Consider the following 24,300-nt stretch of genomic DNA (forward strand, 5'->3'; position numbering starts at 1 on the left):
TCTTTTCAGCTTCAAGATCAGCCACCCGGATATCAAGCTCAATATTTTTCTGATTAAGCACACTGATTTCCTTTTGAAGTCCAGTTATGGTGGGATCATCCTCCTATGAGTGGCCTTCCTCAATAAAAATTCCCTTAGCTCGGGAGGAAGGCACTAAGCTTTGTTCGTGGGCCAAATTTAGAGCAAGCCTCTCAGAGGCAACATCAAGATAAGGCCTAAGAGGAGAGGATCCTGAAGGAACAGAAGAACCACCAGCTTCATAAAATATGTGCGACTCATCATTGGATGGAATAGTTAAAGTAGCAACATAAGTAGTAATTGGTGGAGTCGATAAGCCTTGAGATAGTCCTGACACAAGAACACCCGGTCTAGGATCAAGTCTTCTCCTCTTTATTGAAGGTGAGGAAGTCTGAATTGTCGGCGGCTCACTCAATGTTGGCTCAATGGTAGGAGTAACATTTTCAAAGGGAGGAATCTCTGAAGATGTCTCCATTGGAGTTGAAGTCTCAGCCAATTGTTTTGGAGAAGGAGGCGGAGTCTCAAGAACGTCTTCTGACTCCCTTATCTCTTTTGCTGGATGAGCAACATCATGGATAGTGTCAAAGAAAGAGTCAAGATCCTCATTTGACAAGAGTTTTGCATTTTCTCCAAGATTCAAGGGAATATCATCCTTGTCAATGCCCGAAAGATCCAAGTCTTCAAAGGAATCATTTTCACCATGCTCTGTCGCATCCTCTAAAGTTCCCTTGTTAAAATCACTCTAGACATTCACAGAGTGTAGATCATGTTCTTCAGCTACCATAGCAACAGGAGTAGCATCATCATCGTCGTGATCAGAAACAGGAATGACGTCGTCTTCAGAAAAAATATCATCTTCAGAGGTCACACGATCAGATGAAATATGAGACTCAGATGCCTCACTTGAATCGGCAAACAAGCCAAACCTCACCAAGGGGAACTTTCCTTGGAAAGTTATTTTTCCCTTTCTGTTTTGCTTTATTAATCCGACAGTGTGTGGCCCTAAAGACTTCATGTCGAGAATTTCTCCATCTTTAGCCATATCAGGAAATTTTTCATCAATGAATACTTGAATGAACCTAGGGTATAACAAGAACTTATCCCTAGTTTTTCCTTTGATGTTTGTAATCAATTCTTCGAGAATAAACATTGAGAAGTTAAAATTAAGTCCCGCAGCCAGACCGATGATGGCACCAGTGTTTCTTAGAGATATCTCATATGCGCCAGATTTTCTTCCGGAAATGCAGCTCACGAAGACATGAGCTAAAAATCTCCAGAACGGTGGCAGTAACTTCTTTATGGTTGGAGGGAATACACCTTCATATCCCATTTTGGCAAGAAACTCTTCAACATGGGAAATCTCGATCTCAGAGGAGGAGGTTGATTGATCGTCAATTTTGAGCGTACTTCTGATGAACTGCTCATTGATGATGATTTTGCGGTTGTTGACAGAAGCCTCAACACAAACAGCTCCATCACTTCCTTTCTTCACCGATGCAGACTTCCAGAAATCCTTAATCAATCCTTGATAAATGTCTGGATTGATAGTTAAAGCTGTAGACAAGCAACACTCTCGCAATCCATGCATCATAGACTTGAATTCTCCGTGAGCAGCCGGAGGATTAGCCAGGATGATAGCAAGGTAGTGACTTTCAGCAAACTTGAGCTCTGCCATTTGAATCTTCAATCAAACAAGCTAAATGAGAAAACAACATATTCAAACATTTAAAATTTGGCTGTAAACAGCCTTGGCCGTGAACTGCCTTGGCCGTAAACAGCCTTGGCCGTAAACGCCTTGGCTGTAAACGCCGCCAGTTAGTTTTTCTTTGATTAAGGCTTGACATCATGTCGGCTTGATGCGAGATTTGCATATCTGTGGTCGGAAATGGCATACCTTTGAAGCTATCAGATCAATTTCACCAAAATTCACAAAAACATTTTAGAAAGAGAGAGAGAAACGGGAGAGTTTGCGGCCAGGAAGAAGAAAATGAGGAATAGAGGGTTTTCGGCTGACTCCATTCCTTTATATACGTGGACCAAAAATTTTATGGGCCGCAATCCACAATGATAAAGTCCAATATCCAAAAACCTTTTATAAAAATAAAACATTTTGAAGACAAAAATAAAAATAAAATAAAATAAAAGTAATTTCTAAAACTAAACTAAAATTTTTATGTAAAAGTAAAAATAAAAAATAAAAATTATTAAAATGAAAAATAAAATTCAGGAATTTTAAAAAAATAACAGAAATTTTAAACTACTTTCACTTTAACAAACGCTGATAAGATTCTGTGATATTGGGATCAATGTTATTAGACAGTCTTACTCCGCTTGTTGGTACTTCTATCTTCATGTCTATGTCTGGTTGATCGTCGGTATTGTGGTCCACTTAAACACGAAAGGTTGTGACAAATTAAGGATAAACTATAAGTGACAAGACATTAGATCCTATGAACTTAGATAAATTTCGTAAAAGACCATTCATCTGACGACGACCAAGAATATTGTTGTCCACCTAAATTGACCAGCGAGATCTACATACAACCTATAAGTGTTCAGTTTTACTTGTACTAGAACGTGTTTCCCGCTTCCTGATATGCCCCAATAATCAAGTTCTTCCAGAATACTCCTTACATTAGATGAGCAGACAATTATTGAGGAAGAAGTTAGATTTAGAATGCATATGTTATACACTCAGGTCGGATCTCTTCCAATCACGCAGAGAGTGAAACATATGACTAACTAGAGTTTAGATGGATTGAGAGGAAGAATGTTGCATATGCTGTGTACCAGTTCGGATTGTTAATCACGCAAAGGAGACATCATATGGCTAACAGATAGAAAGAATAGCATAGAAGAAGATGCAGAGAGACAGAATTGCATATGTTGCAATCCAGGTCGGATCTTTCGATCACACAGAGGAGGTAACATATGACTGACAGTAAGAAAGAAAGAAAATAACTTTCTACAGACCTAATTTATCGGAATTCCCCAGTCGCCCCGTCAATACCGGAATTATGGACAAGGTTCGCATATCAAGGAAAAGTTAATCCACAGTTGTAGATACAGATCATTTAATGTATCCGCAGATTCTCATATATATCTCTCTGCTCAACCTACCCAAACGTCGTATTGTCAGGCTAAATGGAACTATCTAGGTTAAGATTTGTCAAGTCTTTAAACTCCTAAAGTGCATCTAATCCTAGTCAAGTCCATTTAAAAACCCTTCGTGCCTACCAGCGCACCGAACACAGAGCATTGACAATTCGACTTTGGCACCTTACACAGATTCAGGCTGTCCGTTATCACTTGATTATATCACTTCCCAACACATCACCTGCAAGCACATTCCATTAACAACATATTTTTGGATCTTCTGATTTTTAATGTTTTTGGATTTTCATTTTTGGAAAATTTTTCTGAAAAAAAAAATAAAACAGAAATAACACTACTTTTGGATTTTTTAAGTTTTTAATTTTTGTTTGGTTTTTGATTATTTCTCCCCCTAAATTTGTGCATGGGTGAGAATGAAATAAAAATGCGCAAATTTAAACTAACCTAAAGAAAAAAAATTAGTCCTCAAAACGAAGCATTTTCAAAAAGCTCACAAGCACATCGAATCGAGCTTTGTTGAACGACTTTGTGAACAGATCCGCCACATTATTAGCAGTGGGAACCTTTTCCAGCCGAATGAGCGAACGCTCATAATAATCTCTGATGAAATGAATTTTGATGTCAATGTGCTTGGTTTTGGAATGTTGTACTGGATTTTTAGAAATTTGAATTGCAGCCTCATTATCACAAAATATAGGGGTTTCTAAGTAATTCAAACCGTAATCCAACAACTGATGTTGGATCCATATAACTTGAGAGCAACAAGCAGAGGCAGCGACATATTTCGCTTCTGCTGTTGAGGTTGAGACGATGTGCTGTTTCTTGCACTGCCAAGAAACCAGCCGGTCACCAAGGAATTGACACCGTCCAGACGTAGATTTCCTGTCAAGCTCACAGCCTCCATAATTACTGTCAGCAAATGCATATAAATCAAATTCAGAATTTTTCGGATACCAAAGACCCAATTTTGGGGTGGCTTTGAGATACCGAAAGATTCTTTTGACAGCAATAAGATGTGAAATTTTAGGATTAGCCTGATAACGTGCGCATTGAGAAACTGCAAACATGATGTCTGGTCGACTTGCAGTTAGATACATCAACAAACCGATCATTGATCTATAATGAGTTTGATCTACGTATTCGCCATCAGTATCTGGAGTCAGCAGGGGTCTCTCGGCCATTGGCGTCCAAGCAGGTTTTGCGTCTTGAACCCCAAACTTCTCAAGTATATCGACCACATACTTTGCTTGATGAATCAGGATTCCGGTTGAACTTTGTTGGACGTGAAGCCCCAAAAACATGGTCATTTCGCCTTACAAGCTCATCTCGAACCTCTTTTTCATCACTCCTTCGAACTCTTTGCAAAGCTGTGGACTTGTAGACCCGAAGATAATGTCGTCAACATAGATTTGGACTAGAATCTGATCATTACCCACATGCTTGATGAACAAAGTTTGATCGATAGTGCCGCGAGAATATCCATGTTCGAGCAAGTGCTTTGTGAGAGTTGCATACCACGCTCGAGGAGCTTGATGTAACCCATACAATGCCTTGTCCAACTTGTAGACATGATTGGGAAGCTTCGAGTTAACAAAACCAGGAGGTTGATCAACGTAGATTTCTTCCTTCACTTTGCCATACAAGAAGGATGTCTTGACATCCATTTGATAAACGGTGAAGTTCATGTATGAAGCGTATACAAGGAAGATATGGATAGCCTCCAAGCAAGCCACCGGAGCATAAACCTCAGTGTAGTCAAGACCCTCGATCTGTCTAAACCCACGAACCACCAATATTGCTTTATTACGCACTATGACTCTGGAATCATCTTGCTTATTGCGGTATACCCAGCGAGTGTCAAGAGACTTTTTGCCTCTAGGAAGTTCAACCAGCTTCCAAACCCCAAGTTTTTCAAATTGATTTATCTCTTCGTGCATATCATCTACCCAGGTGGGCTCATTCAAAGCCATTTCAACGTTCTTTGGCTCTATTTGAGAGATAAAGCAAGAATAGAGACATGTATTGACGTCTCCACTCTGACTTCTTGTTTTAACACCATCGCCCACCTGGCCAATGACATTTTCGATCGGATGATCGTGTTGAATGCGTGAAGGTATCTCCTGGCTGATGTCATTAAGTGAGACAGGAAGATTGTGAACGTTAATAACTCCATCATCTGCCGAAGGATCCACATCAGAAGAACCAGTCTCATTAGTCGGATCTGCCACAAACTCATTTGCAATTTGCTCAGGAAAGAGAAGTTCCATAAAAGTTTGAGTAACAGCGGAAGCATCTCGTGACATGAACTCTCTTTCATCAGGGGTAAGAGGAGTGGCATCAGCATCTGGAGTTTGTTGTTGGCTTGGAGATTCTGGACTGGTAATTGGAACAGATGACTCCACCGAAGGAATCGCATGAGAAACAATCGGCGGTCTATAAACAACTTCTTCATCTTCATCTTCACGTACAATCTTTGAACCAGAAGTAGAACCAGATAAACTATCTGGACACATATTGAACGATTTGAACAAAGATGCGTAATCAAACAGCCAATCAGGACCCACTCTGGCATCTGTTTCATTTTCCTCCAGCCAGTGCACATCGAAGGATTCTACAATTTTCTTTGTTCTTTTGTTGTAGACCCTGTACGCAGTACGAGAAGCATACCCTACGAAATAGCAGTCATCAACTTTGGCATAACTTCGGGTTGGACTCCAGGTGAAGAAGGGTACAAGGGCAGCCATATACACAGAAATGGCTGACAGATGGCTTGTGACCGTATATAATTTCATACGGAGTCTTCATCTGAGCTTTGTTGATTAAAACACGATTCTGAACATAGCAAGCAGTGTTAATCGCCTCAGCCCAAAAGAAAATTGGTAACTTTGAGTCACACAACATCATCCTTGCAGCGTCTTGCAGCTTTTGATTCTGCCGGTCAGCAACACCGTTTTGTTGAGGAGTGCGAACGGAACTGTATTGACGCACAATTCCCTTTTCTGCGCAAAAATGATCAAGAAATGCATTCTTGAATTCTGTTCCATTATCAGTTCTAAGCGCCTTCACCCGGTTATTTGTTTGGTTCTCAATCATCACGATGAATTTCTTGATCAGATCAGATACCCCAACTTTGTTTTTTAAGAAGAAAACCCACGTGAAACGCGAGAAGTCATCAATCAGAACTAGACAGTATGAGTTTCTATTTATGCTTAGGACATTTACTAGACCAAATAAATCCATGTGCAACAATTGAAGCACCTGGCTGATTGAGTTGATTTGCTTTGGGAGGTGTGGTTTCCTATGATGCTTTCCTTGGGCACATGGCACACATTTTTCAAAAGTTATGAAGTCTCTGACAGGCAGGCCACGCACCATTTCGTTTTTAGCAAGACGAGTCAGATTCTTAGCGTTAGCATGGCCGAGTTGTCGGTGCCACAACATAGCGTTTTGTTCTAAGACTTTTGAAAAGAGACAGGTGACTTGCTCAGGTATGTTGCTATTCATGTCTATAATGTAAGCATTTCCATCCCGCTTTGATTTGACAAGAACCCACTCATCCGGGATGACAATGCCTGCCTTTAAGATCAGACACTCTTTATCAGTAAAATGCGTTGAATAACCTTTGTCGCAAATCTAAGAGACGCTTAACAAGCTGTGCTTTAACTCGGGAGCATAGTTGACGTTCTCGAAACTCAGCACTCCGTTTGTTGCAGTTCCTCTCTGAGTGATTTTTCCGCCTTCACCACCCGCAAAGGAAACAAATCCCCCATTAAAAGTCTGAATGTCGTTCAATTGGGAGATGTCTCATGTCATATGTCGGGAGCAGCCGCTGTCGACATACCATGGTCTTACGACATTCCTCCGCAACTGTCCCTGCAAAATGTGTGGAATCATTTAGATTTGGGGTCCCAGGTCATTACAACTCTGGGTTGACCCTTAACATTCACTGATTTATCTTTTGAACCTTTTGATGTTGAATCATCATTTAAAGAACTTTTAGAGGATGACGATGATTGGTTGGAAGTTAATTTGGGCACCCACTGGAATTTAGTTTTTTGAAAACTCACAGGTGATTTTGAAACAATTTTCTTTTCAGTTTGCTTTGAGCATTTGAATTTTCTACCAGAATTGGTTGAAGATTCAGATCTGCTCTTTGACAAAACCGACTTCGGCTTAGCCTTTTTCGATTTTGGCAAACTATTTGTGACTTTATAATTGAAAACCTGTTTGTTCTTTTGAAAAACTACCGTTTTCTTGTTTTGATTAGCCTTCCAATCATCATCTCGAGGGCGAGATCTCGAGGACTTTTTAGTTAAAGACCTTCCTCGAGACTCGTTCTCTCCTCTTTGAGACGAAAAATGCACAAATGCCCTATTCGGACAATTTCTAGCGATGTGACCGGCAGTACCACAGTTAAAACAAATTTGCTTATTATTATTGTAACTGGTACTGCCTATGTCTGATTTACTTTCTTTGCTGACACCCTTACTTTTCCCACAAGAACATGTGCAAGAATCAGATTGTGTGATAGATGAGGGTGAACCAGTTTGTGTGCTTGGTGAAGTGGATGTGTTAGCACCAGATTCAGTAGATTTTACAAAAACAACATCAGAAGCAATTAGGTTTGACATCATTTTCTTACAATTAGAAACATCAGGTTTAACATCAGACACAAACTCATCACAAATAGGTACACCAAACTTAGACACTAAATTATTAGACTCAAACTTCTCATCCCCTTGCTTTCCTTGGTTTACTGACACATCTGCATTTGAAGTAGAAATGTTAGTATTCAAAACCCTAACACTAGGTCCTGTAGCCTGTTCAGCAGCAGGTTTGCCATAAACCATATAAGGTTCTCTGTCGATCTCTTCTTTTGTTAAAGGAGTAACATAATATGAATGATTAAATGGAGGGGGGACACTCTCATATCCTATTCCTGCTTGTTTATTGTCCTTCCATTTCATTTGTTTTTCAATAATAGTTGCAACCTTCTCACTTGACACATCGAATTTTTTGAAGTTAAAATCAGCATTTAGAAAACGAGTTTTCAATGTGTCAAGTTCTACAGTTACAGCAGCAAGTTTGCCTTTAATGTGATCATAGTTTACAAACTTGTTGCTGTAATCTTCTTGCAATTTCCTGAAGTCCTTAGTTTTGGCCTCTAATTTTTCTTTTAATGGTTTTTCTTCTTTCCTAATAGTATATCTCTCATATTTTAAATCCTCATTTTCTCTTTTAATCAACTCAATTTGATCACGTAAGAATTTGACAGTCTTAATACAAGATTGAGAACAAACAGTTTCACTAACCTCCGATTTTGCAGGCTCCGGCGTGGTTTGAACCATGAATGCAAATTGGAGTGCCATCATTTCTGATTCTGGATCTGTTTCAGCTTCTTCTTCAGCAACATCATGAATTTGGGCGAGATGAGCATTTTCAGGTCCTGAAATATTCAGTGCCTGAATCTGGTCCTCCCAGTCAAAAGACTGAGCAACCACTGCCAGATTAGCAGTTTCACTATTGATGGCAACACTTCCACGATTATTTCCCACTGGAACCATTGTTCTATCATTGTTCACCCTTCTGTCAGGCTTTGGACACTCACGAGCAAAATGACCTGGCTCGTGGGAATTGTAGCAACGTAACTTTCCCTTGTTAAACCCTACCTTCTTGTTAGCATTCATCCCCCAGTTGTTCTTTCCCGTCTTCTTTGCAAATTGCTTTTCCCTGAATACTGCCATAGCTATCTGCCAAGTAATATCCATTTCTTCCACATCTTCTGGATGAATTTGTTCTAGATCAGCAAATTAGAGTTGAGGTGGAAGCTCTCCAGCTACAAAAGCATTGTAGCAATTTACAAGTCCAGTGGCAAGAGCTAAAATTTCATCGTTTTCTTTGGGATTGGAAGCAGGAACCATAACTGGTGCTTGGGAAGACGAAACAGTTTGTGGAACAACAAAAGACTGACTATGTGGATGAGATACAGATGATGAGGCAACAAATGATGCAGCTGATGGAGCAACAAAGGTTTGCTTCTGAGGTTGTTGAACGGCAAAAGCTTGACTTAGAGAGGTAAAAGATGAAAAGGCATTATTTGAAGAAATCCCAAGATTTGTAGTCGAGTAAGAGTTCACATGATTGATCTCTCTTTGCTTATCATCAAGATCACAGGCTTTGATGATTGCCATAGTTTCAGCAAGACTGAGACAATTAAGATCTTTCGTCTTTTTGATGACCTCCACGTTCATATCCCATGTCTTTGGAAGTGAATTCAGCAACTTCTTGTTTATCTCAGACTTAGTCACATAAACCCCGGTTGAACTCATTTCAGTGGTAAGTGTGGTAAAACGCTGCAACTGGGCTTCTAGAGTTTCTCCACGAACATAATTAAACATATTGAATGTTTGCCTCAACATGTCTTGGCGACTCTGTTTCATATCTTCATTACCCTCATAAAATTCAATCAAAGCTTCCCACAAAGACTTTGCTGAAGTGTATTCTCTAAATCCTTGTGCAATCTCAGGGGACAGTGCCATTGTGAGGGTAGCCAGTGCTCTTTCTTGCTCTTCAATCTTTTCGAAGTCTTCATCGGTGTAGTGCTCAATCGTTTTCTCAACAACTGTTTCATCTTTGAGTGTTTTAGTGATACGAATTGGTCCGCTTAAAATAACAGACGGGGAATGCGAGTGGTTGTTCCCATGATGGAATCTAGTTCACGATGGAGTACTTGACCTTGAGAATCCATTTTTTTAAATTGAAAATGACTTGGAAAAATGAACTAAAATGCCAAAAAGATGGTTTGAGGTCAAACAATTACGGCCGTAAACACGAGTTTACGGTCAATGTTCACAGCTTGGAGTTTACGGTTGGAGGTTCACGGTTGAGTTTACGGTGGAAGAAGGATTTACGGTTGAATTGAGTTTATGGTTTAGGAAGATTGCCTGTTTACGGTCAATGAAGATTGATTGTTTACGGTTAATGAAGATTGTTGCCTGTTTACGGTCATTGAAGATTTCCTCTTTACGGTCAATGAATATTGCCTGTATATGGTCGTAAACTGTTGACCGTAAACACCCAGAATTTGATGAAAACTTGAAATGCAAGCAAATCTAATCCCCTTATTTCACGAAACCACCAAATGCAGTCTTGAAAAACGCTGAAACTGCACTCCTTCAACCGAAAACGTGATTGAAAGATGTTTTGACACTAGACTTGCTCTCATACCAATTGTAAGGTCCTAGAAACAGGATCTTAACTAGTGATCAAGCAATCTAACAATCAAACAAGAAGAGAATTGAGAAGAAGAAGAATTAATCAAAGCTTGCACACGTTTGTATTAAGAAAACGTCTGGTACAACTCTGACTGGCCGTAAACACTATGAATCAACAACAACTAACTGACACAGACTAGTCCTATATATAGGAAAGAAGACCTGACCGTAAACTAGACCTGGCTGTAAACAGGTTTACGGCCATAAACCGGTTTACAATCGTAAACATACTTTAGGTCGTAAACATACCAAAACACTTCTATTACAATACTAAATGACCTATTCATCCAAAGCCTATCCCAAACCATAACATGGACCCTTCAAGGCTTTAACATGTATCATACTCTTGAGTTTTCATGTATCTCTATTCTCGCACAGACGCAATGGTAGGATTTCACTTACATGGAGACCCCTATTTTCCAAATCAAGGCAATGGTGGTTGGATTGTAGAGGATCAGGAGGATGATCCTGAAGAATTAATGGGAGTCAAAGATGAAGAAGATTCAGAAGGCTCCGACACGGATCCTGAGGTCTACAATCCACTGCAGGTGAAACAATACCCCGTGGTCAGACAAAATTTTCAAGGACCGACACCAAGATGGGCCGTAGATTTACACAACTGGAGTCAAGAACAAGGCCAACGCCCTCCTTACGGAATGGAAAGAGGCTTCTATAACCTTGATGGGGGAGGCTCAGCAGACAGAGCCCTCCCTGTATTAGTACGTCGTGTTGCTCGCCGTGATGAGCAAACGAGAGCGGCCATCAACTTGGTCAAGGAGGTTGGTGCTACGAGCGAAGTCAACACGATTCATATTCAATACCTAAACGAAGACCATGATCAGACCAGGAACCACACTGAAACTCTTCTAGAAGAGATGATTGCTGCCCGAACCAAAATAAGAACACTTCGGGAGCATCAGGATACATTAGAGAGACGTTTGATGGAAGTAGAGCGTCATGTGGCAGAGTCCAATACTCGGGGGAGTGAAAGGAAAAGAGTAGTGTTTACACCACTCACATTTTTGATATAAACTAGGACTACGAATATGCGTTAGATAATACCTTATGTACGTATAAACTCAACCTTGTGTCTAGGTGTTTATACTATTCAGGGAATCATAGTGCTGTCAAGATTTTTCTTTAAACTTTGATGTATTATAGACCAGTATCAAGGTCAAAATTTTCCAAAACACTATGTATCAAATATATCAAAGAAATTGACAAGCATTTTAGTTAACACTCATTTCATGACTTCGTGATTTCAATTTACTTACTTATTGTAAACTATGATTACTTATTGTAATTTTAGAGAGACCTGTTATGGAATACACAATACAAATTTATTATGAGTATTGCTATAATGGCAACAGTGATTGTTTACTTATATTAGTAAACCTCTATTGTAAATCGCAGAACACTATGAAAGTAAGGATATGATACGTTTAAAACTAAGATATATCTTGTTCAATATCACCTGACTCGTAACTACTATAGAGAAACTTAATATTTTTTTTCCTCTTTAAATTTTGTAGAAAAAGATGCGACCACGTAAATCAAATAGGCATTTTAACAATAATCCACCAATTCCACCACCGCCACCACCTCCACAGTATGATCATGCTGTCTTCCAAGCAGCAGTAACCGACATCGTGGCTGTCGCCATGATGCAAATAAACGTCAGTGGTACTAGTGGAGGTGGCAGTGGTGCTCACAACTCTAATCACGGGGAAAGTCTTGGACACCCAAGGGAGTGTTCTTATAAAGACTTTACGAATGCTAAACCCAAATCCTTTTATGGCACTGGAGGTTTCATTGCTCTGACTCGCTGGTTCGGGAAAACCAAATCGGTGTTTGATATCTGTGCGTGCCCTAAATCTAGCAAAGTAAAATTTGCAGCATGCACTTTCTTGGATAGAGCTCTCTCTTGGTGGAACGACTATGTTAAGTCTTTATCCCTCCCAGTCGTTAATGCCATGAGCTGGGAAGATTTAAAGGTTCTGATACTGGCGGAATATTGTCCCAGAGGCGAGATTCAGAAGTTAGAGCAGGAACTCTGAAGTCTGACTATGAAGGACTTCAATATTGCTGCTTATACTGCCAGATTTAGTGACCTGGCTTTACTATGTCCCATGATGGTCATCCCAGAGAGTAAGAAGTTGGAGAGATATATCTGGGGATTAACTCCCCCGACTCAAGGAAATGTTATTGATGCCAATCCACTTACATTTGATAGTGCCAAGCGTCTGGCTCAGACACTTGTAGATCATGGAGTTCGTCAAGGCTCCATGCCAGCCGTTCCTGAAAAATCCAAAGAAGGAAGTAGCAAAAAGAAATTCTGGAATAAATGAAAGGGGAAATCATTACAAGAGCCTTCTAAGAAGCAACAAACTGTGGCAGTACACACGGCTATTGTTCCCGCTGGTGTTCCTACTTCTACACCTACCACTGTTTCTACCACTCCAGCAACCCCGAGTCGTTATGCTGGAACTTTACCCAAGTGTAATAAATGCAACTTCCATTACACAGGAGTTTGCAGCAAAATGCACTATAGAAACTGCAACAGGAAGGGGCATAGTGCCCGTTTCTGTAAAGCGCCAGCACATCCCATCTCTCAAGTCCCTACCGCGGGAGTAAGCCAAGCTTGTTATGAGTGTGGCGAAATCGGGCACTTCAAGAGAAACTGCCCAAAGACAAAGAATGTTGGCGGTGTAGGAAGAGTTTTGGCAATTGGCCATGAAGAAGCGATAGCGGATCCTACCGTGGTTACCGATACGTTTCTTCTCAAAAACTCTTACGCATGCATTCTTTTTGATATTGGTGCGGAGAAAAGCTTCGTGAGCCATAAATTCAAACATCTACTAATACAAAATCCCCAAACATTAAAAGACACATTTACGGTAGAGATGGCAAATGGAAAGACCGAGAGTACAAACGACATATACATAGGATGCGCACTTACTCTAAACAACTATTCCTTTCAAATTGATCTTATGTCAGTTTCAATTAAAAGCTTCGACATTATCATCAGCATGGATTGGTCAAGTCTTCACCGTGCTGATATCCTATGTTATGAAAAAGCTATTCGTCTTAATCAGCCAAGTAACGAATCTCTCGTTATCTATGGTGATAAACCCGGTACGAATCTTCAAATCATTTCTTGCATCAAGGACCAGAAATATCTTCGCAAAGATTATTGTGCCTTCTTAGCTCACGTGGTTGATAAAACACAAGAAGTGAAAAACATCAAGCATATTCCTAAGTCTGTGATTTCCCTGATGTTTTCCCGGAAGATCTCTTAGGAGTTCCTCCTGAACGCCAAGTCGAATTCCGAATCGACTTGATTCCCGGAGCTACCCCCGTAGCTAAATCCCCGTATCGTCTTGCACCATCACAAATGCAGGATCTGTCCAGCCAATTGAACGAACTTCTCAGTAAAGGATTCATTAGACCAAGCTTCTCACCCTGGGGAGCACCGATCTTGTTCGTGAAAAAGAAGGATGGATCGTTCCGAATGTGCATAGACTACCGGGAATTGAATAAACTTACTATCAAGAACCGATACCCTCTACCGCGAATAGACGACCTCTTCGACCAACTTCAAGGAGCAGGTTTCTTCTCCAAGATTGACATGAGATTAGGATACCATCAACTATGAGTCCAGGAGGTCGATATTCCTAAGATCGTTTTTAGAACTCGCTACGGTCGCTATGAATTTGTAGTGATGCCATTTGGTCTAACAAATGCCCCCGCAATGTTCATGGACCTGATGAACCGTGTGTGTCGACGTTACTTAGACAAGTTCATTATAGTTTTCATCGATGATATACTAGTCTATTCCCGAAGTAAGGAAGAACACATCCAACATTTACGACAACTCTTGGAAACCTTAAGGTCAGAGAAATTATACGCGAAGTTCTCAAAGTGCGAATTTTGGATTCGAAAGGTGGACTTCCTAGGTCATGTATTCAGAAAGGAAGGGATACATGTTGATCCTTCCAAGATCAAAGCTATCGAAAACTAGGCAACCCCACGAACCCCAACAAAGATTCGTAAATTTCTAGGTCTCGCTGGCTACTATAGGAGATTCATCCAAAACTTTTCAAAGATCGCAAAGCCACTCACTACCTTGACCCAGAAGGGTGTAACCTTCTGCTGGGAAGAAAAACAAGAAACTGCTTTCCAGACATTAAAGCAAGCCCTCTGCAGCGCACCGATCTTGTCCCTTCCAGATGGGAAGGAAGATTTCGTAGTCTACTGCGATGCGTCCAAGCAAGGGCTAGGATGCGTTCTTATGAAGCGAGGAAAGGTCATATCCTATGCCTTGAGACAGATTAAGAACCACGAGGTCAATTATACCACACACGACCTTGAACTGGGAGCAGTGATTTTCGCTCTGAAGATGTGGAGGCATTACCTTTATGGTATGAAATACACAGTCTTTACAAACCATAAAATCCTCCAGCACATCTTCGATAAAAAGAAATGAACATGAGACAGCGACGATGGGTGGAACTACTCAATGATTACGAATGTGAGATTTGCTATCATCCCGGTAAAGCCAATGTAGTAGCAGATGCCCTTAGTCGTAAAGAGCACTCGGGCCGCCGAGTAAAGTCTCTAATCTCAAAAAGAACTTGGAAATCAAGGAGGCTCAGCTGGAAGCCTTGAAACCAGAGAATATGACAAGTGAAACCTTAAGAGGAATGGAAAAGAACTTGGAAATCAAGGGTGACGGAGTTCGTTATCTCATGAATCGGATCTGGACACCGAAGTTTGGTGGATACAGAGATGTTGTTATGAATGAAGCCCATAAAACTCGATACTCCGTTCATCCAGGTTCAGACAATATGTATCTGGACCTTAAGAAACTCTATTGGTGGCCGAACATGAAAGCTGAAATTGCTACCTATGTGGGCAAGTGTCTAACTTGCGCCAAAGTCAAGGTAGAATACCAAAATCCCTCAGGTTTACTACAATAACCAGAAATACCTGAGTGGAAGTGTGAGCAGATTACAATGGATTTCATAACCAAGTTACCCAGGACAATGGGTGGTCATGACACCATATGGGTAATAGTCGACAGATTAACCAAATCCGCACACTTTCTGCCAATAAAAGAAACTGACAGAATGGAGAAGTTACCACGGACGTACATTAAAGAGATAGTACGATTACGTGGTGTGCAATATCCATTATCTCTAACCGAGATAGTAGATTTACCTCGTGGTTTTGGCAATCACTGCAAAAGTCCTTGGGAACAAACCTTGACATGAGTACAACGTACCATCCTCAGACCGATGGGCAAAGCGAAAGAACCATACAAAGGCTGGAATACATGTTAAGAGCTTGTGTGATCGATTTTGGTAAATCTTGGGATACCCATTTACCACTCATTGAATTCTCGTACAACAACAACTATCACACTAGCATCAAAGTTGCTCCTTTTGTAGCTCTCTATGGCCGTAAGTGCAGATAGCCTCTGTGTTGGGCTGAAGTGGGTGATACACAACTATCCAAGTACCAAGTAGCCGACAGTACTCTAACCGGTCCCGAGATCATTCGAGAAACCACAGAAAAGATCGTTCAAATCCGGGATGGACTAAAAGCTTCAAGAGACAAACAAAAGAGTTATGCGGACAAACGACGAAAACCCTTGGAATTCCAGGTTGGTGATCGCGTCCTGTTAAAGGTCTCACCCTGGAAAGGAATGATACGTTTCGGCAAACATGGCAAATTAAACCCAAGGTACATCGGACCATTTAGATTCTTGCTAGAATTGGCCCGGTTGCTTATAAACTTAAACTACCGCATGAACTCAGTAACATTCATCCCACTTTTCACGTCTCTAATCTCAAAAAGTGTCTGTCTGATGAGACTCTTGTAATCTCACTCGACAAAATCGAGTTAAACGAGAGTCTACACTTCGTAGAAGAACCAGTGGAAATCATGGATAAGGAAGTCAAAAGAACAAAACAAAGCCGTATACCAATAGTGAAGGTTCGCTAGAATGCCAAACGGGGACCTGAATTTACTTGGGAACCGGAAGATCAAATGAAACAAAAGTATCCACATCTTTTCCCTAGTTCATGAGTACTACTTTAGAAACAATTTCGAGACAAAATTCCCTCTAACGGGGGGGGGGGGGGGGGGATAATGTAGCAACCCGTTATTTTCAAGTCTGCAAAAGTCAACAAAAGTCAACCAAGGTCAACAAAAGTCAAACATGTCAAATAAAAGTCAAATTTGTTGAATTGTTAATTTATTAAGGTTACATTAATTTTAAAGTGTTGCAAATATTTAAAATACATCAAAATCCGAGAAATCTCGCATAAGTCAAAACCCTCGGACCGAAAATGGGTTCTCCACCGAAAACCCTCACATTGCAAACCCCATTCTCGGCCGCAAACGTGCGAGGCTGCATCTTGTAACCATAAACCTCGTTTTCGGCCGAAAACATGCGAAGCCGACCTAGAGTTTTCGGCCGAAAACACCTTCCTCGGGATAAGTTCTCGGCCGAAAACCCATATGTCGCCTCATGTTTTCCTTCATATTTAAGCAACCAAAAAGGTGTTTCTTCTCATTTCTCACATGCAGTAAACGAGATTCACCCATTTTCCATTCAAATTTCCTTCCTTTTTCAAAAGTTAAAAACAAACTCAAGAAGCAATTTACTTCCATTCTCTTACAAGTGTTGGTAAGTTTTACTCCTAAAACTAGTATATTCAACACTTATATATTACTTATATCATGTTAATCACACATGATTATGTGTTTAAAATTTATTAGGATACGATATATATCCCGTGTTCTAGTCCGAAGTTACCATTTTCTAACCTTTAGTAAAAACCGTTATCACACAAAAGGTGAGTTCATACCCCTACATTTTCATGATTTTTCACTATTTTAGGGGGGAATCCAATTGTAACACAAAAAAAGTTGTGTTAATATCTAAATGTTTACAATATTTATTAATCGTTGCCGTTACCAAAATATATATATATATATATATATATATATATATATATATATATATATATATATATATATATATAATTAGGATTCAACAGGCTTAGAATTGATAATTTGACTCCATTTCCTGTTCCTTGTTTGGTTGTGGGCTTGGGATAGAATTATTTATTTGACTGTCTATTTAAGCAAAAATATATAAATATTATATTTATATAAGTATAAAATCATTTTAAACTTGTTAAACAAAAATATAAATTTTGCAAACTATTTTAATACCATTCGGGTATAAATATTGACTTTCACAGGACAACTGTATCAGAAATTTTACAGAGATTTTACAATTTAAATATGTTGAATTATTAACAATACAAAGGTTTTCATTTCAGTAAAACACAAACATATAAACTATAATAGGTATAGTTTATGGAACTTACATATTACTTTTCAAAGCTCAGAATACAATATGAATCATATGCACTACTTTACATACTCAGAAAAGATGATGGAAAACAAACATATAAACTATAATAAATATAGTTTATGAGATATACTTACAGTTTATCCATTACAAAGTAACTTTTCATTATTATACACGTAACTGTCAATATAGCATTTGTGAGACTTACTTAATTGGTATTCTGAGGTCACATGAGGACGAAGTGACCAATGAAGGAAAAGTCGTTTCTAGCATGGGTTCGTTAGCTCTTGTGGCAAAGGGAAAGAAGGTTGCTAATGATGGTTCGGTCGCAACAAAAACCGAAACTGGCATGGAAGTTACAACTCTAAGAAGGTGAAGGATTAGAGTGCGAACAACTCTGAAAAGGAAGAAGCAAAGAGAGAAAAAAAGCTTGTAGGTGACTCCGGCTATGACTGTAATTATTGTCATGGAAAAAAATCATATATCAAAGGAGTGCATGCTGAGAAGGATGAATGAGAAGAAAGAATAGGAGGATGATGAGGCTTATTTCCTCAGAAAGCTGGAGGAAATCAAGAAGAAGAAAAATGTTGATGACGCTAAACCTGCTTTAATTGTGCAGGATCAAAATGATGAGTTTGGTAGAGTCGAAGTGTGGTCGACTGACTCTGGGGACGAAGAGGTTCGTAGGCCAACTCATGGGAGAAGCTTCGTGGCGAAAGATGATGTCTTACAGTCCAATGCAAGGTGCTTAATGGTGACTAATGAAGTTTCAGAGCTTAGAGGATACGCTACTGAAGGCGGACGTGACTCTGACAGTTGTTTCGCTGCGAAACCCGTCCCTGAGCAGATCAACGAGTGTGAGAAGGTGATAAAAAAGGTACAAACTATTCTTAAATCCCTAAATATTATTGTATCTCGATATGAAATTGAATTAGATGATCTAAAATATACAATCTCTAGTTTCAGTGAAAGTTTAAAAAGAACCCGTTTGAATAATTCTAACTTAACCGATCAACTCTGCAGGATTTCGAACAAAAGTGAAGAGAGGGGCATGTGGATTGAAAAGTTGGAGTTGGATTTGTCTAGGTTTACGGATAAGTTGATTTATTTGCAAAGAGATAATTTGGGGCTTTTAAACAGCAAAACATTTTTTGTTTAATTGCTAAAAGACTTTATTTTAATATTACTCAGTTACACCTTGATTGTGAAATTGGAAAGAAAATTCAGAAGATAATTTTTCGATTTCTTGAATTGAAAGAGGACAAAATAGATGCAAATTGTTACAGGTGTGAATCCATCGTCTCATCTAACGGAGTTTCAGATGCTTATAGAATATCGCTAGACAAAATTGAATCTTTCATACAGTCCAAAGATGACAAAAATATGTTGAAACAACTTTTGGATGAAAATGACAAAAAGAAAATTAAATCTGATACTGTGCAGAAGTTTGACTCATTAAACACGAAGTTGAGTTCAGAAAATAAACTTAATGTTGAAAATACATCTGAATTCAATGATGATAGTGATATGAGTGAAATCTCTGTGGAGGATGACGTTGATTGCTCTGAATTTGTTCAAAGCGAACCTGAACCTGCGAAAGTCTTAATTTTTGAAAATTCAGTTAAGTTTGCATGTTTTTCTGAAGTTAAATCAAAAGTTTTAATAGAAAAAGCTACTGTTTTCCAAAAGGTTCAAACTGTTCATTACCAGGTTTTCGCAACCAAGGGACTAAATAAAAATCAAACTGTAGAACTGACGTCCCTGGTCGAAGAAGACAATAAAGATGGCTGTGATGAATTTTTTTGGTCAGCTCCTATCGACGATGCAGATGAAATTAAAGGTCTATCTGAGATGACCTCTTGGAAAACGAAGAGCAGATATGTGGCAGAACCGCTGAACAAAGTCAACTCAAGCTATGAAAAAGTGAGCCCAAGTGGAACCAAAAATGTTCCAAGTGATACATCATCCATACAAACCGAAACTCATATTAGAAAGCCAAAATCTAGGGCTAGTGTTCATAAATCCTTTGAGTTGTTTGCAGCTTAAAAACGTCAAAGAAATGCAGGATGTAACAAAAATCTGAAGGAAAGAAAGCATTTCTGGAGATCCAAAAATCCCAACGTCGTTTATCAAGAAAAATCATCCAATCCAAATGCGAAAGTCTCTTCACATGTGAATCCTATAAGTTTTTCACGAACTCAGTCCCAGTCTCCACAGGTTTCAAAAGTTAAATTTTTCAAAAACCTATTTTTTCCAAACAAGCGAAACCTATGGAGAAGTCAAAGTCTCACTTCTCTCCTAACAAAAGTGTTTCAAATTCTGGTAAGACATCGCAAGATGTTAAGGGCAAAGGAAAGATAATTTCGGAGCCTAAAATTCCATTTAAGAGGTCCGAGAAGAAAGTTGAGAAGAAAGTTGTCAAGAAACAAATTCAAAATAAACAAAGGATAAGAACTTAAAAGATGATAGGATCACTGTTTTTCAAATTACAAAGAAAGATAGCACCACCTTGGTTAAAAGATCTTATTTGGTTGATGTTGCTATTACTTTTCCTATTTGTGTGAAAGCATCACGTAGACCCAAACAACTTTGGGTTCCTAAATCTCTTTGATTTTTGTAGGTGATTCGTGATGACCAGTTTCACTCTGAATGGTATATTGATAGTCGCTGCTCATGTCACATGACATGAAGGAAGGAAGAACTGAGAGAGTTTAGAGCACTAAAGGATGGTGGAAAAGTGAAGTTCGGCAATAATTCATTCGGAGAAATAAAAGGATATGGAATGATCACAAATGGGGATTTTTCCATTCGCAAGGTCGCATACGTGGAAGGCTTACAACACAACCTCATAAGTGTTTCGCAGTTGGTTGTTGGTACAGGATGAAAGTTTCATTTGATGATGAGGGATCGGATATTATCGAAAAGGAGACCAAAACAGTGCTCCTAAAGTCAAAGCGCAAAAGTGAAATGTATCCACTCAATCTAAACCGCATCAAAGGGAAGCCTGCCATCTGCATACTTACCAAAGCTTCTACAGATGATAGCTGGCTGTGGCACCGAAGACTCTCACACCTCAATTTTAAAGACATCAATAAACTTGTTCTTGGTGATCATGTGCGAGGGATTCCTCCCTTGACGTTTGATAAAGAACATCTTTGTGCAACCTGAGAAATGGGGAAGCAGAACAGGAAGAGTAATCCAACAATTGTGAATACGAAAGTGATAGAACCACTTGAACTTTTGCATATAGACTTTTGTGGTCCTTCTGCAATTGAAAGAATTGGTGGTAATATATATATTGTTGTAATTGTTGATGATTTTTCTAGATTTACATGGGTGCATTTTCTTAAGCAGAAATCAGAAGCCACTCCCATGCTCAAGGATTTTATAAAGCAGATAGAGATTCAACTGCGAAAGCTGGTTCGTAACATTCGCAGTGACAACGGTTTGGAATTCAAAAACCAAGCGTTTGAAGAATTCCTAACTGCGAAAGGAGTAACTCACAACTTTTCAGCTCCTTATACTCCTTAACAGAACGGGGTTGTTGAAAGACGAAACCGGTCTTTGTGCGAAGCTGCGAGAACCATGCTGTCATTTGCGAATCTGCCACTTTACTTCTGAGCGGATGCTATTGGAACAACCTGCTTTACTCAAAATCGATCAATCCTAAATAAGCGATTTTCTGTTACTCCCTATGAGATTATAAATAATCGAAAACCTAATGTCAAGTCCTTTCATGTATTTGGTTCCAGGTGCTTTATCTTCAATTCTAAAGAACAAAAGAACAAATTCGATGTAATGGCTGACGAAGGTATTTTCTTGGGATATTCTCTGTCTTCTAAGGCATATAGGGTTCTCAACAGAAAGTCCAAAAAGATAGAAGAAACCTACTATGTCACATTCGATGACAAATATTTAAAGAAGTATTAGAAGAATGACAGTGAATCAAAGGAGATCTTTCCCAAGCCGAATCCAGCTACAATTCCATTCTCCACTCTCTACGAGGAGTTGATGAACTTATTATTGAGCCAGAGAAAGCGATAACTTCAGAATCCAAAGCAACAGATAACAAGGAGGACGAATTAAAGAAAACTGTTGATGAAGCTGCAAAGAATATTGAAAGCGATCCTCAGAATCCGAAAGATCCACAAGCTGCGAATGCTCTATTTCAGGGGGGAGGGTTCTACATCAACCTCCACAACTGGTACACCTTTTCAGGAGGAGCATTCAAATCCACAAGTGACCCACGAAATTCTATTCCAGGAGGAGAATCCAATTCCAGAATAAGATGAACATGCATCGTTCGAGGGGGAGAATGATAATATGAATGAGGATTCGGATGTGCAGTCAGAATTTTAGGATGTAAATGCTGAATTGGACGCAACCTACGATTCTAACTACCCTCCGTTGACCAAATGGACTAGAGATCATCCAAAAACTCAAGTTATTGGAGAATCATCTTCATGAGTTCTTACGAGAGCACAACAAAAGGCAAAGTAGGCTGCATTATTCTCTAAAGTGGAATATTGCATGTTCAACTCGTTTATCTCCAAAATTGAACCTAAAAATATTCAGATTGCTCTTGATAATTTTATTTGGTGCAAGAAATGCAGGAGGAGCTCAATGAAATTGAACAAAAAAAGGTCTGGAGACTTATTCACACTCCAAAGGATGCATCTGTTGTTGGTCTAAAATGGGTATTTTGTAACAAGCTGGACAAAGAGGGAAATGTGATACGAAACAAGGCGCGACTCATTGTTAAGGGATATTGCCAAGAAGAAGGCCTTGACTACGAACAAACCTTTATACCAGTTGCAAGGCTGGAGTCTATTCGCATCTTTCTGACGTATGCAGCTCACAAGAACTTCAAAGTCTTTCAAATAGACGTTAAGTGTGATTTTCTGAATGGGGAAATAGAAGAAACAGTATACGTGGAACAACGAACAGTGTTTATAAACGAAAAGTATCCCAATCACTGTTATATTCTGGATAAAGCAGTTTATGGTCTAAAGCAAGCTTTAAAAGCCTGGTATGAAACACTTACTCGTTTTTTAAAACAGGCTAAATTTAAACAAGGATCGGTCGACCCGACCTTATTTCGCAAGAAAGATGGTGACCACTTGATGATCGTCCAAATTTACGTTGATGACATCATCTTCGGATCAACTAACCCCAGCTTAACTGCTGAGTTTCGAAAGTTGATGGAAACTAAGTTTGAGATGAGCTCCATGGGCCCGATAAACTTTTTCCTTGGTTTGAATATAAGACAGAGTCAGGAAGGTATCTTTATCAATCAAGAGTCTTATACAAAGACCTTACTTGCTAAGTTTGGAATGGTGGGAGATTCGAAGGTAAAGGTTCCAATGACATTCAGAACGAAACTAACACCATCTCTGGACAAACCAACTACTGATATGACACTCTATCGTCAAATGATAGGTTTATTGATGTATCTAACAGCTAGTCGTCTAGACATCATGTTTTCTATTTGCTATTGTGCCAGGTTTCAAGCGAATCCTCGCGAACCCCACACGACTGCTGTTAAGAATATCTTCAGGTATCTCAAATGAACATCCTCGCTAGGAATTTGGTACCCATCAAGCTCAGGTTTCTTTGTGCAAGCATTTTCGGATGCTGATCTTGGAGGTTGCGGTTTAGATCAAAAGAGTATAACGGGTGGATGTCAATTTCTTGATGGCAAACTTGTTATTTGGAAATCAAAGAAACAAACTTCTGTCTCCCTATCAACTGTTGAAGCAGAATACATAGCCGCTGCCTCCTGTACTTCACAAGTCATCTGGATTCAAAGTCAGCTTCATGACTATGGTATCAATATGAAGCGAATCCCCTTGTATTTCGATTCTGAGAGCGTTATTCGCATTCTTCACAACTCGGTGCAACATTCAAATACCAAACATATCACACTGAGGTATCACTTCATCAAATATCATGTGGAAGATGGAAATGTCGAGATACACTTTGTTAGATCCGCTGACCAGCAAGCCGACATCTTCACGAAATCCTTTCCTGAACAAACCTTTAATCATATTCTTCAAGGCTTAGGAATGATTGAGGATGAACCAGTTCCGAAACTTTCTTCACATTAGAAAAGTATTGTTTGAGCTGCAAATTGGTGCGAATGTTCGTGGTATTTCGCAGTCTACTGTTCATCTGCGAAGTTCGCAGTTACTCATAGTCAGCTGTTCATCTGCGAACGCTCGTAGTGGCTCGCAGTCCATTGTTCATTCAAGGTTTCAGAGCTTCTTGTATACTTTTGTACATATGGTGTGTTTTTACTTATTTATTTATTTCTGTTTTTATTTCTTTTTCAGAAAATAAAAAATCCTAAAATATCTTATTTTACTTATGTTTTTATTTCTTTTTCAGAAAATCGAAAATCCAAAAATATTTTATTTCTTTCTGTTTTTATTTCTTTTACAGAAAAACAAAAATACAAAAATATTTCCTTTATTTTTGTTACTTATTTCGTTTCATAAAATATTCAAA

General features: G+C 39.2%; 1 protein-coding gene across 1 annotated transcript; it reads left to right on the forward strand.

Moving 5' to 3' along the window:
* The first annotated feature begins 22,400 nt into the window (after positions 1–22,400).
* LOC145157925 (putative mitochondrial protein AtMg00820) lies at positions 22,401–22,858 on the forward strand. Its single transcript, XM_079076897.1, has 2 exons — positions 22,401–22,770; positions 22,854–22,858. The coding sequence occupies exons 1-2, from the start codon at positions 22,401–22,403 to the stop codon at positions 22,856–22,858; spliced, it is 375 nt and encodes a 124-aa protein (XP_078933023.1).
* Positions 22,859–24,300: the final 1,442 nt, after the last annotated feature.

Source organism: Lactuca virosa, chromosome 2 (assembly GCF_052849685.1).
Source record: "Lactuca virosa cultivar CGN04683 chromosome 2, Lactuca_virosa_CGN04683_v6, whole genome shotgun sequence".
Classification (NCBI taxonomy): Eukaryota; Viridiplantae; Streptophyta; class Magnoliopsida; order Asterales; family Asteraceae; genus Lactuca; species Lactuca virosa.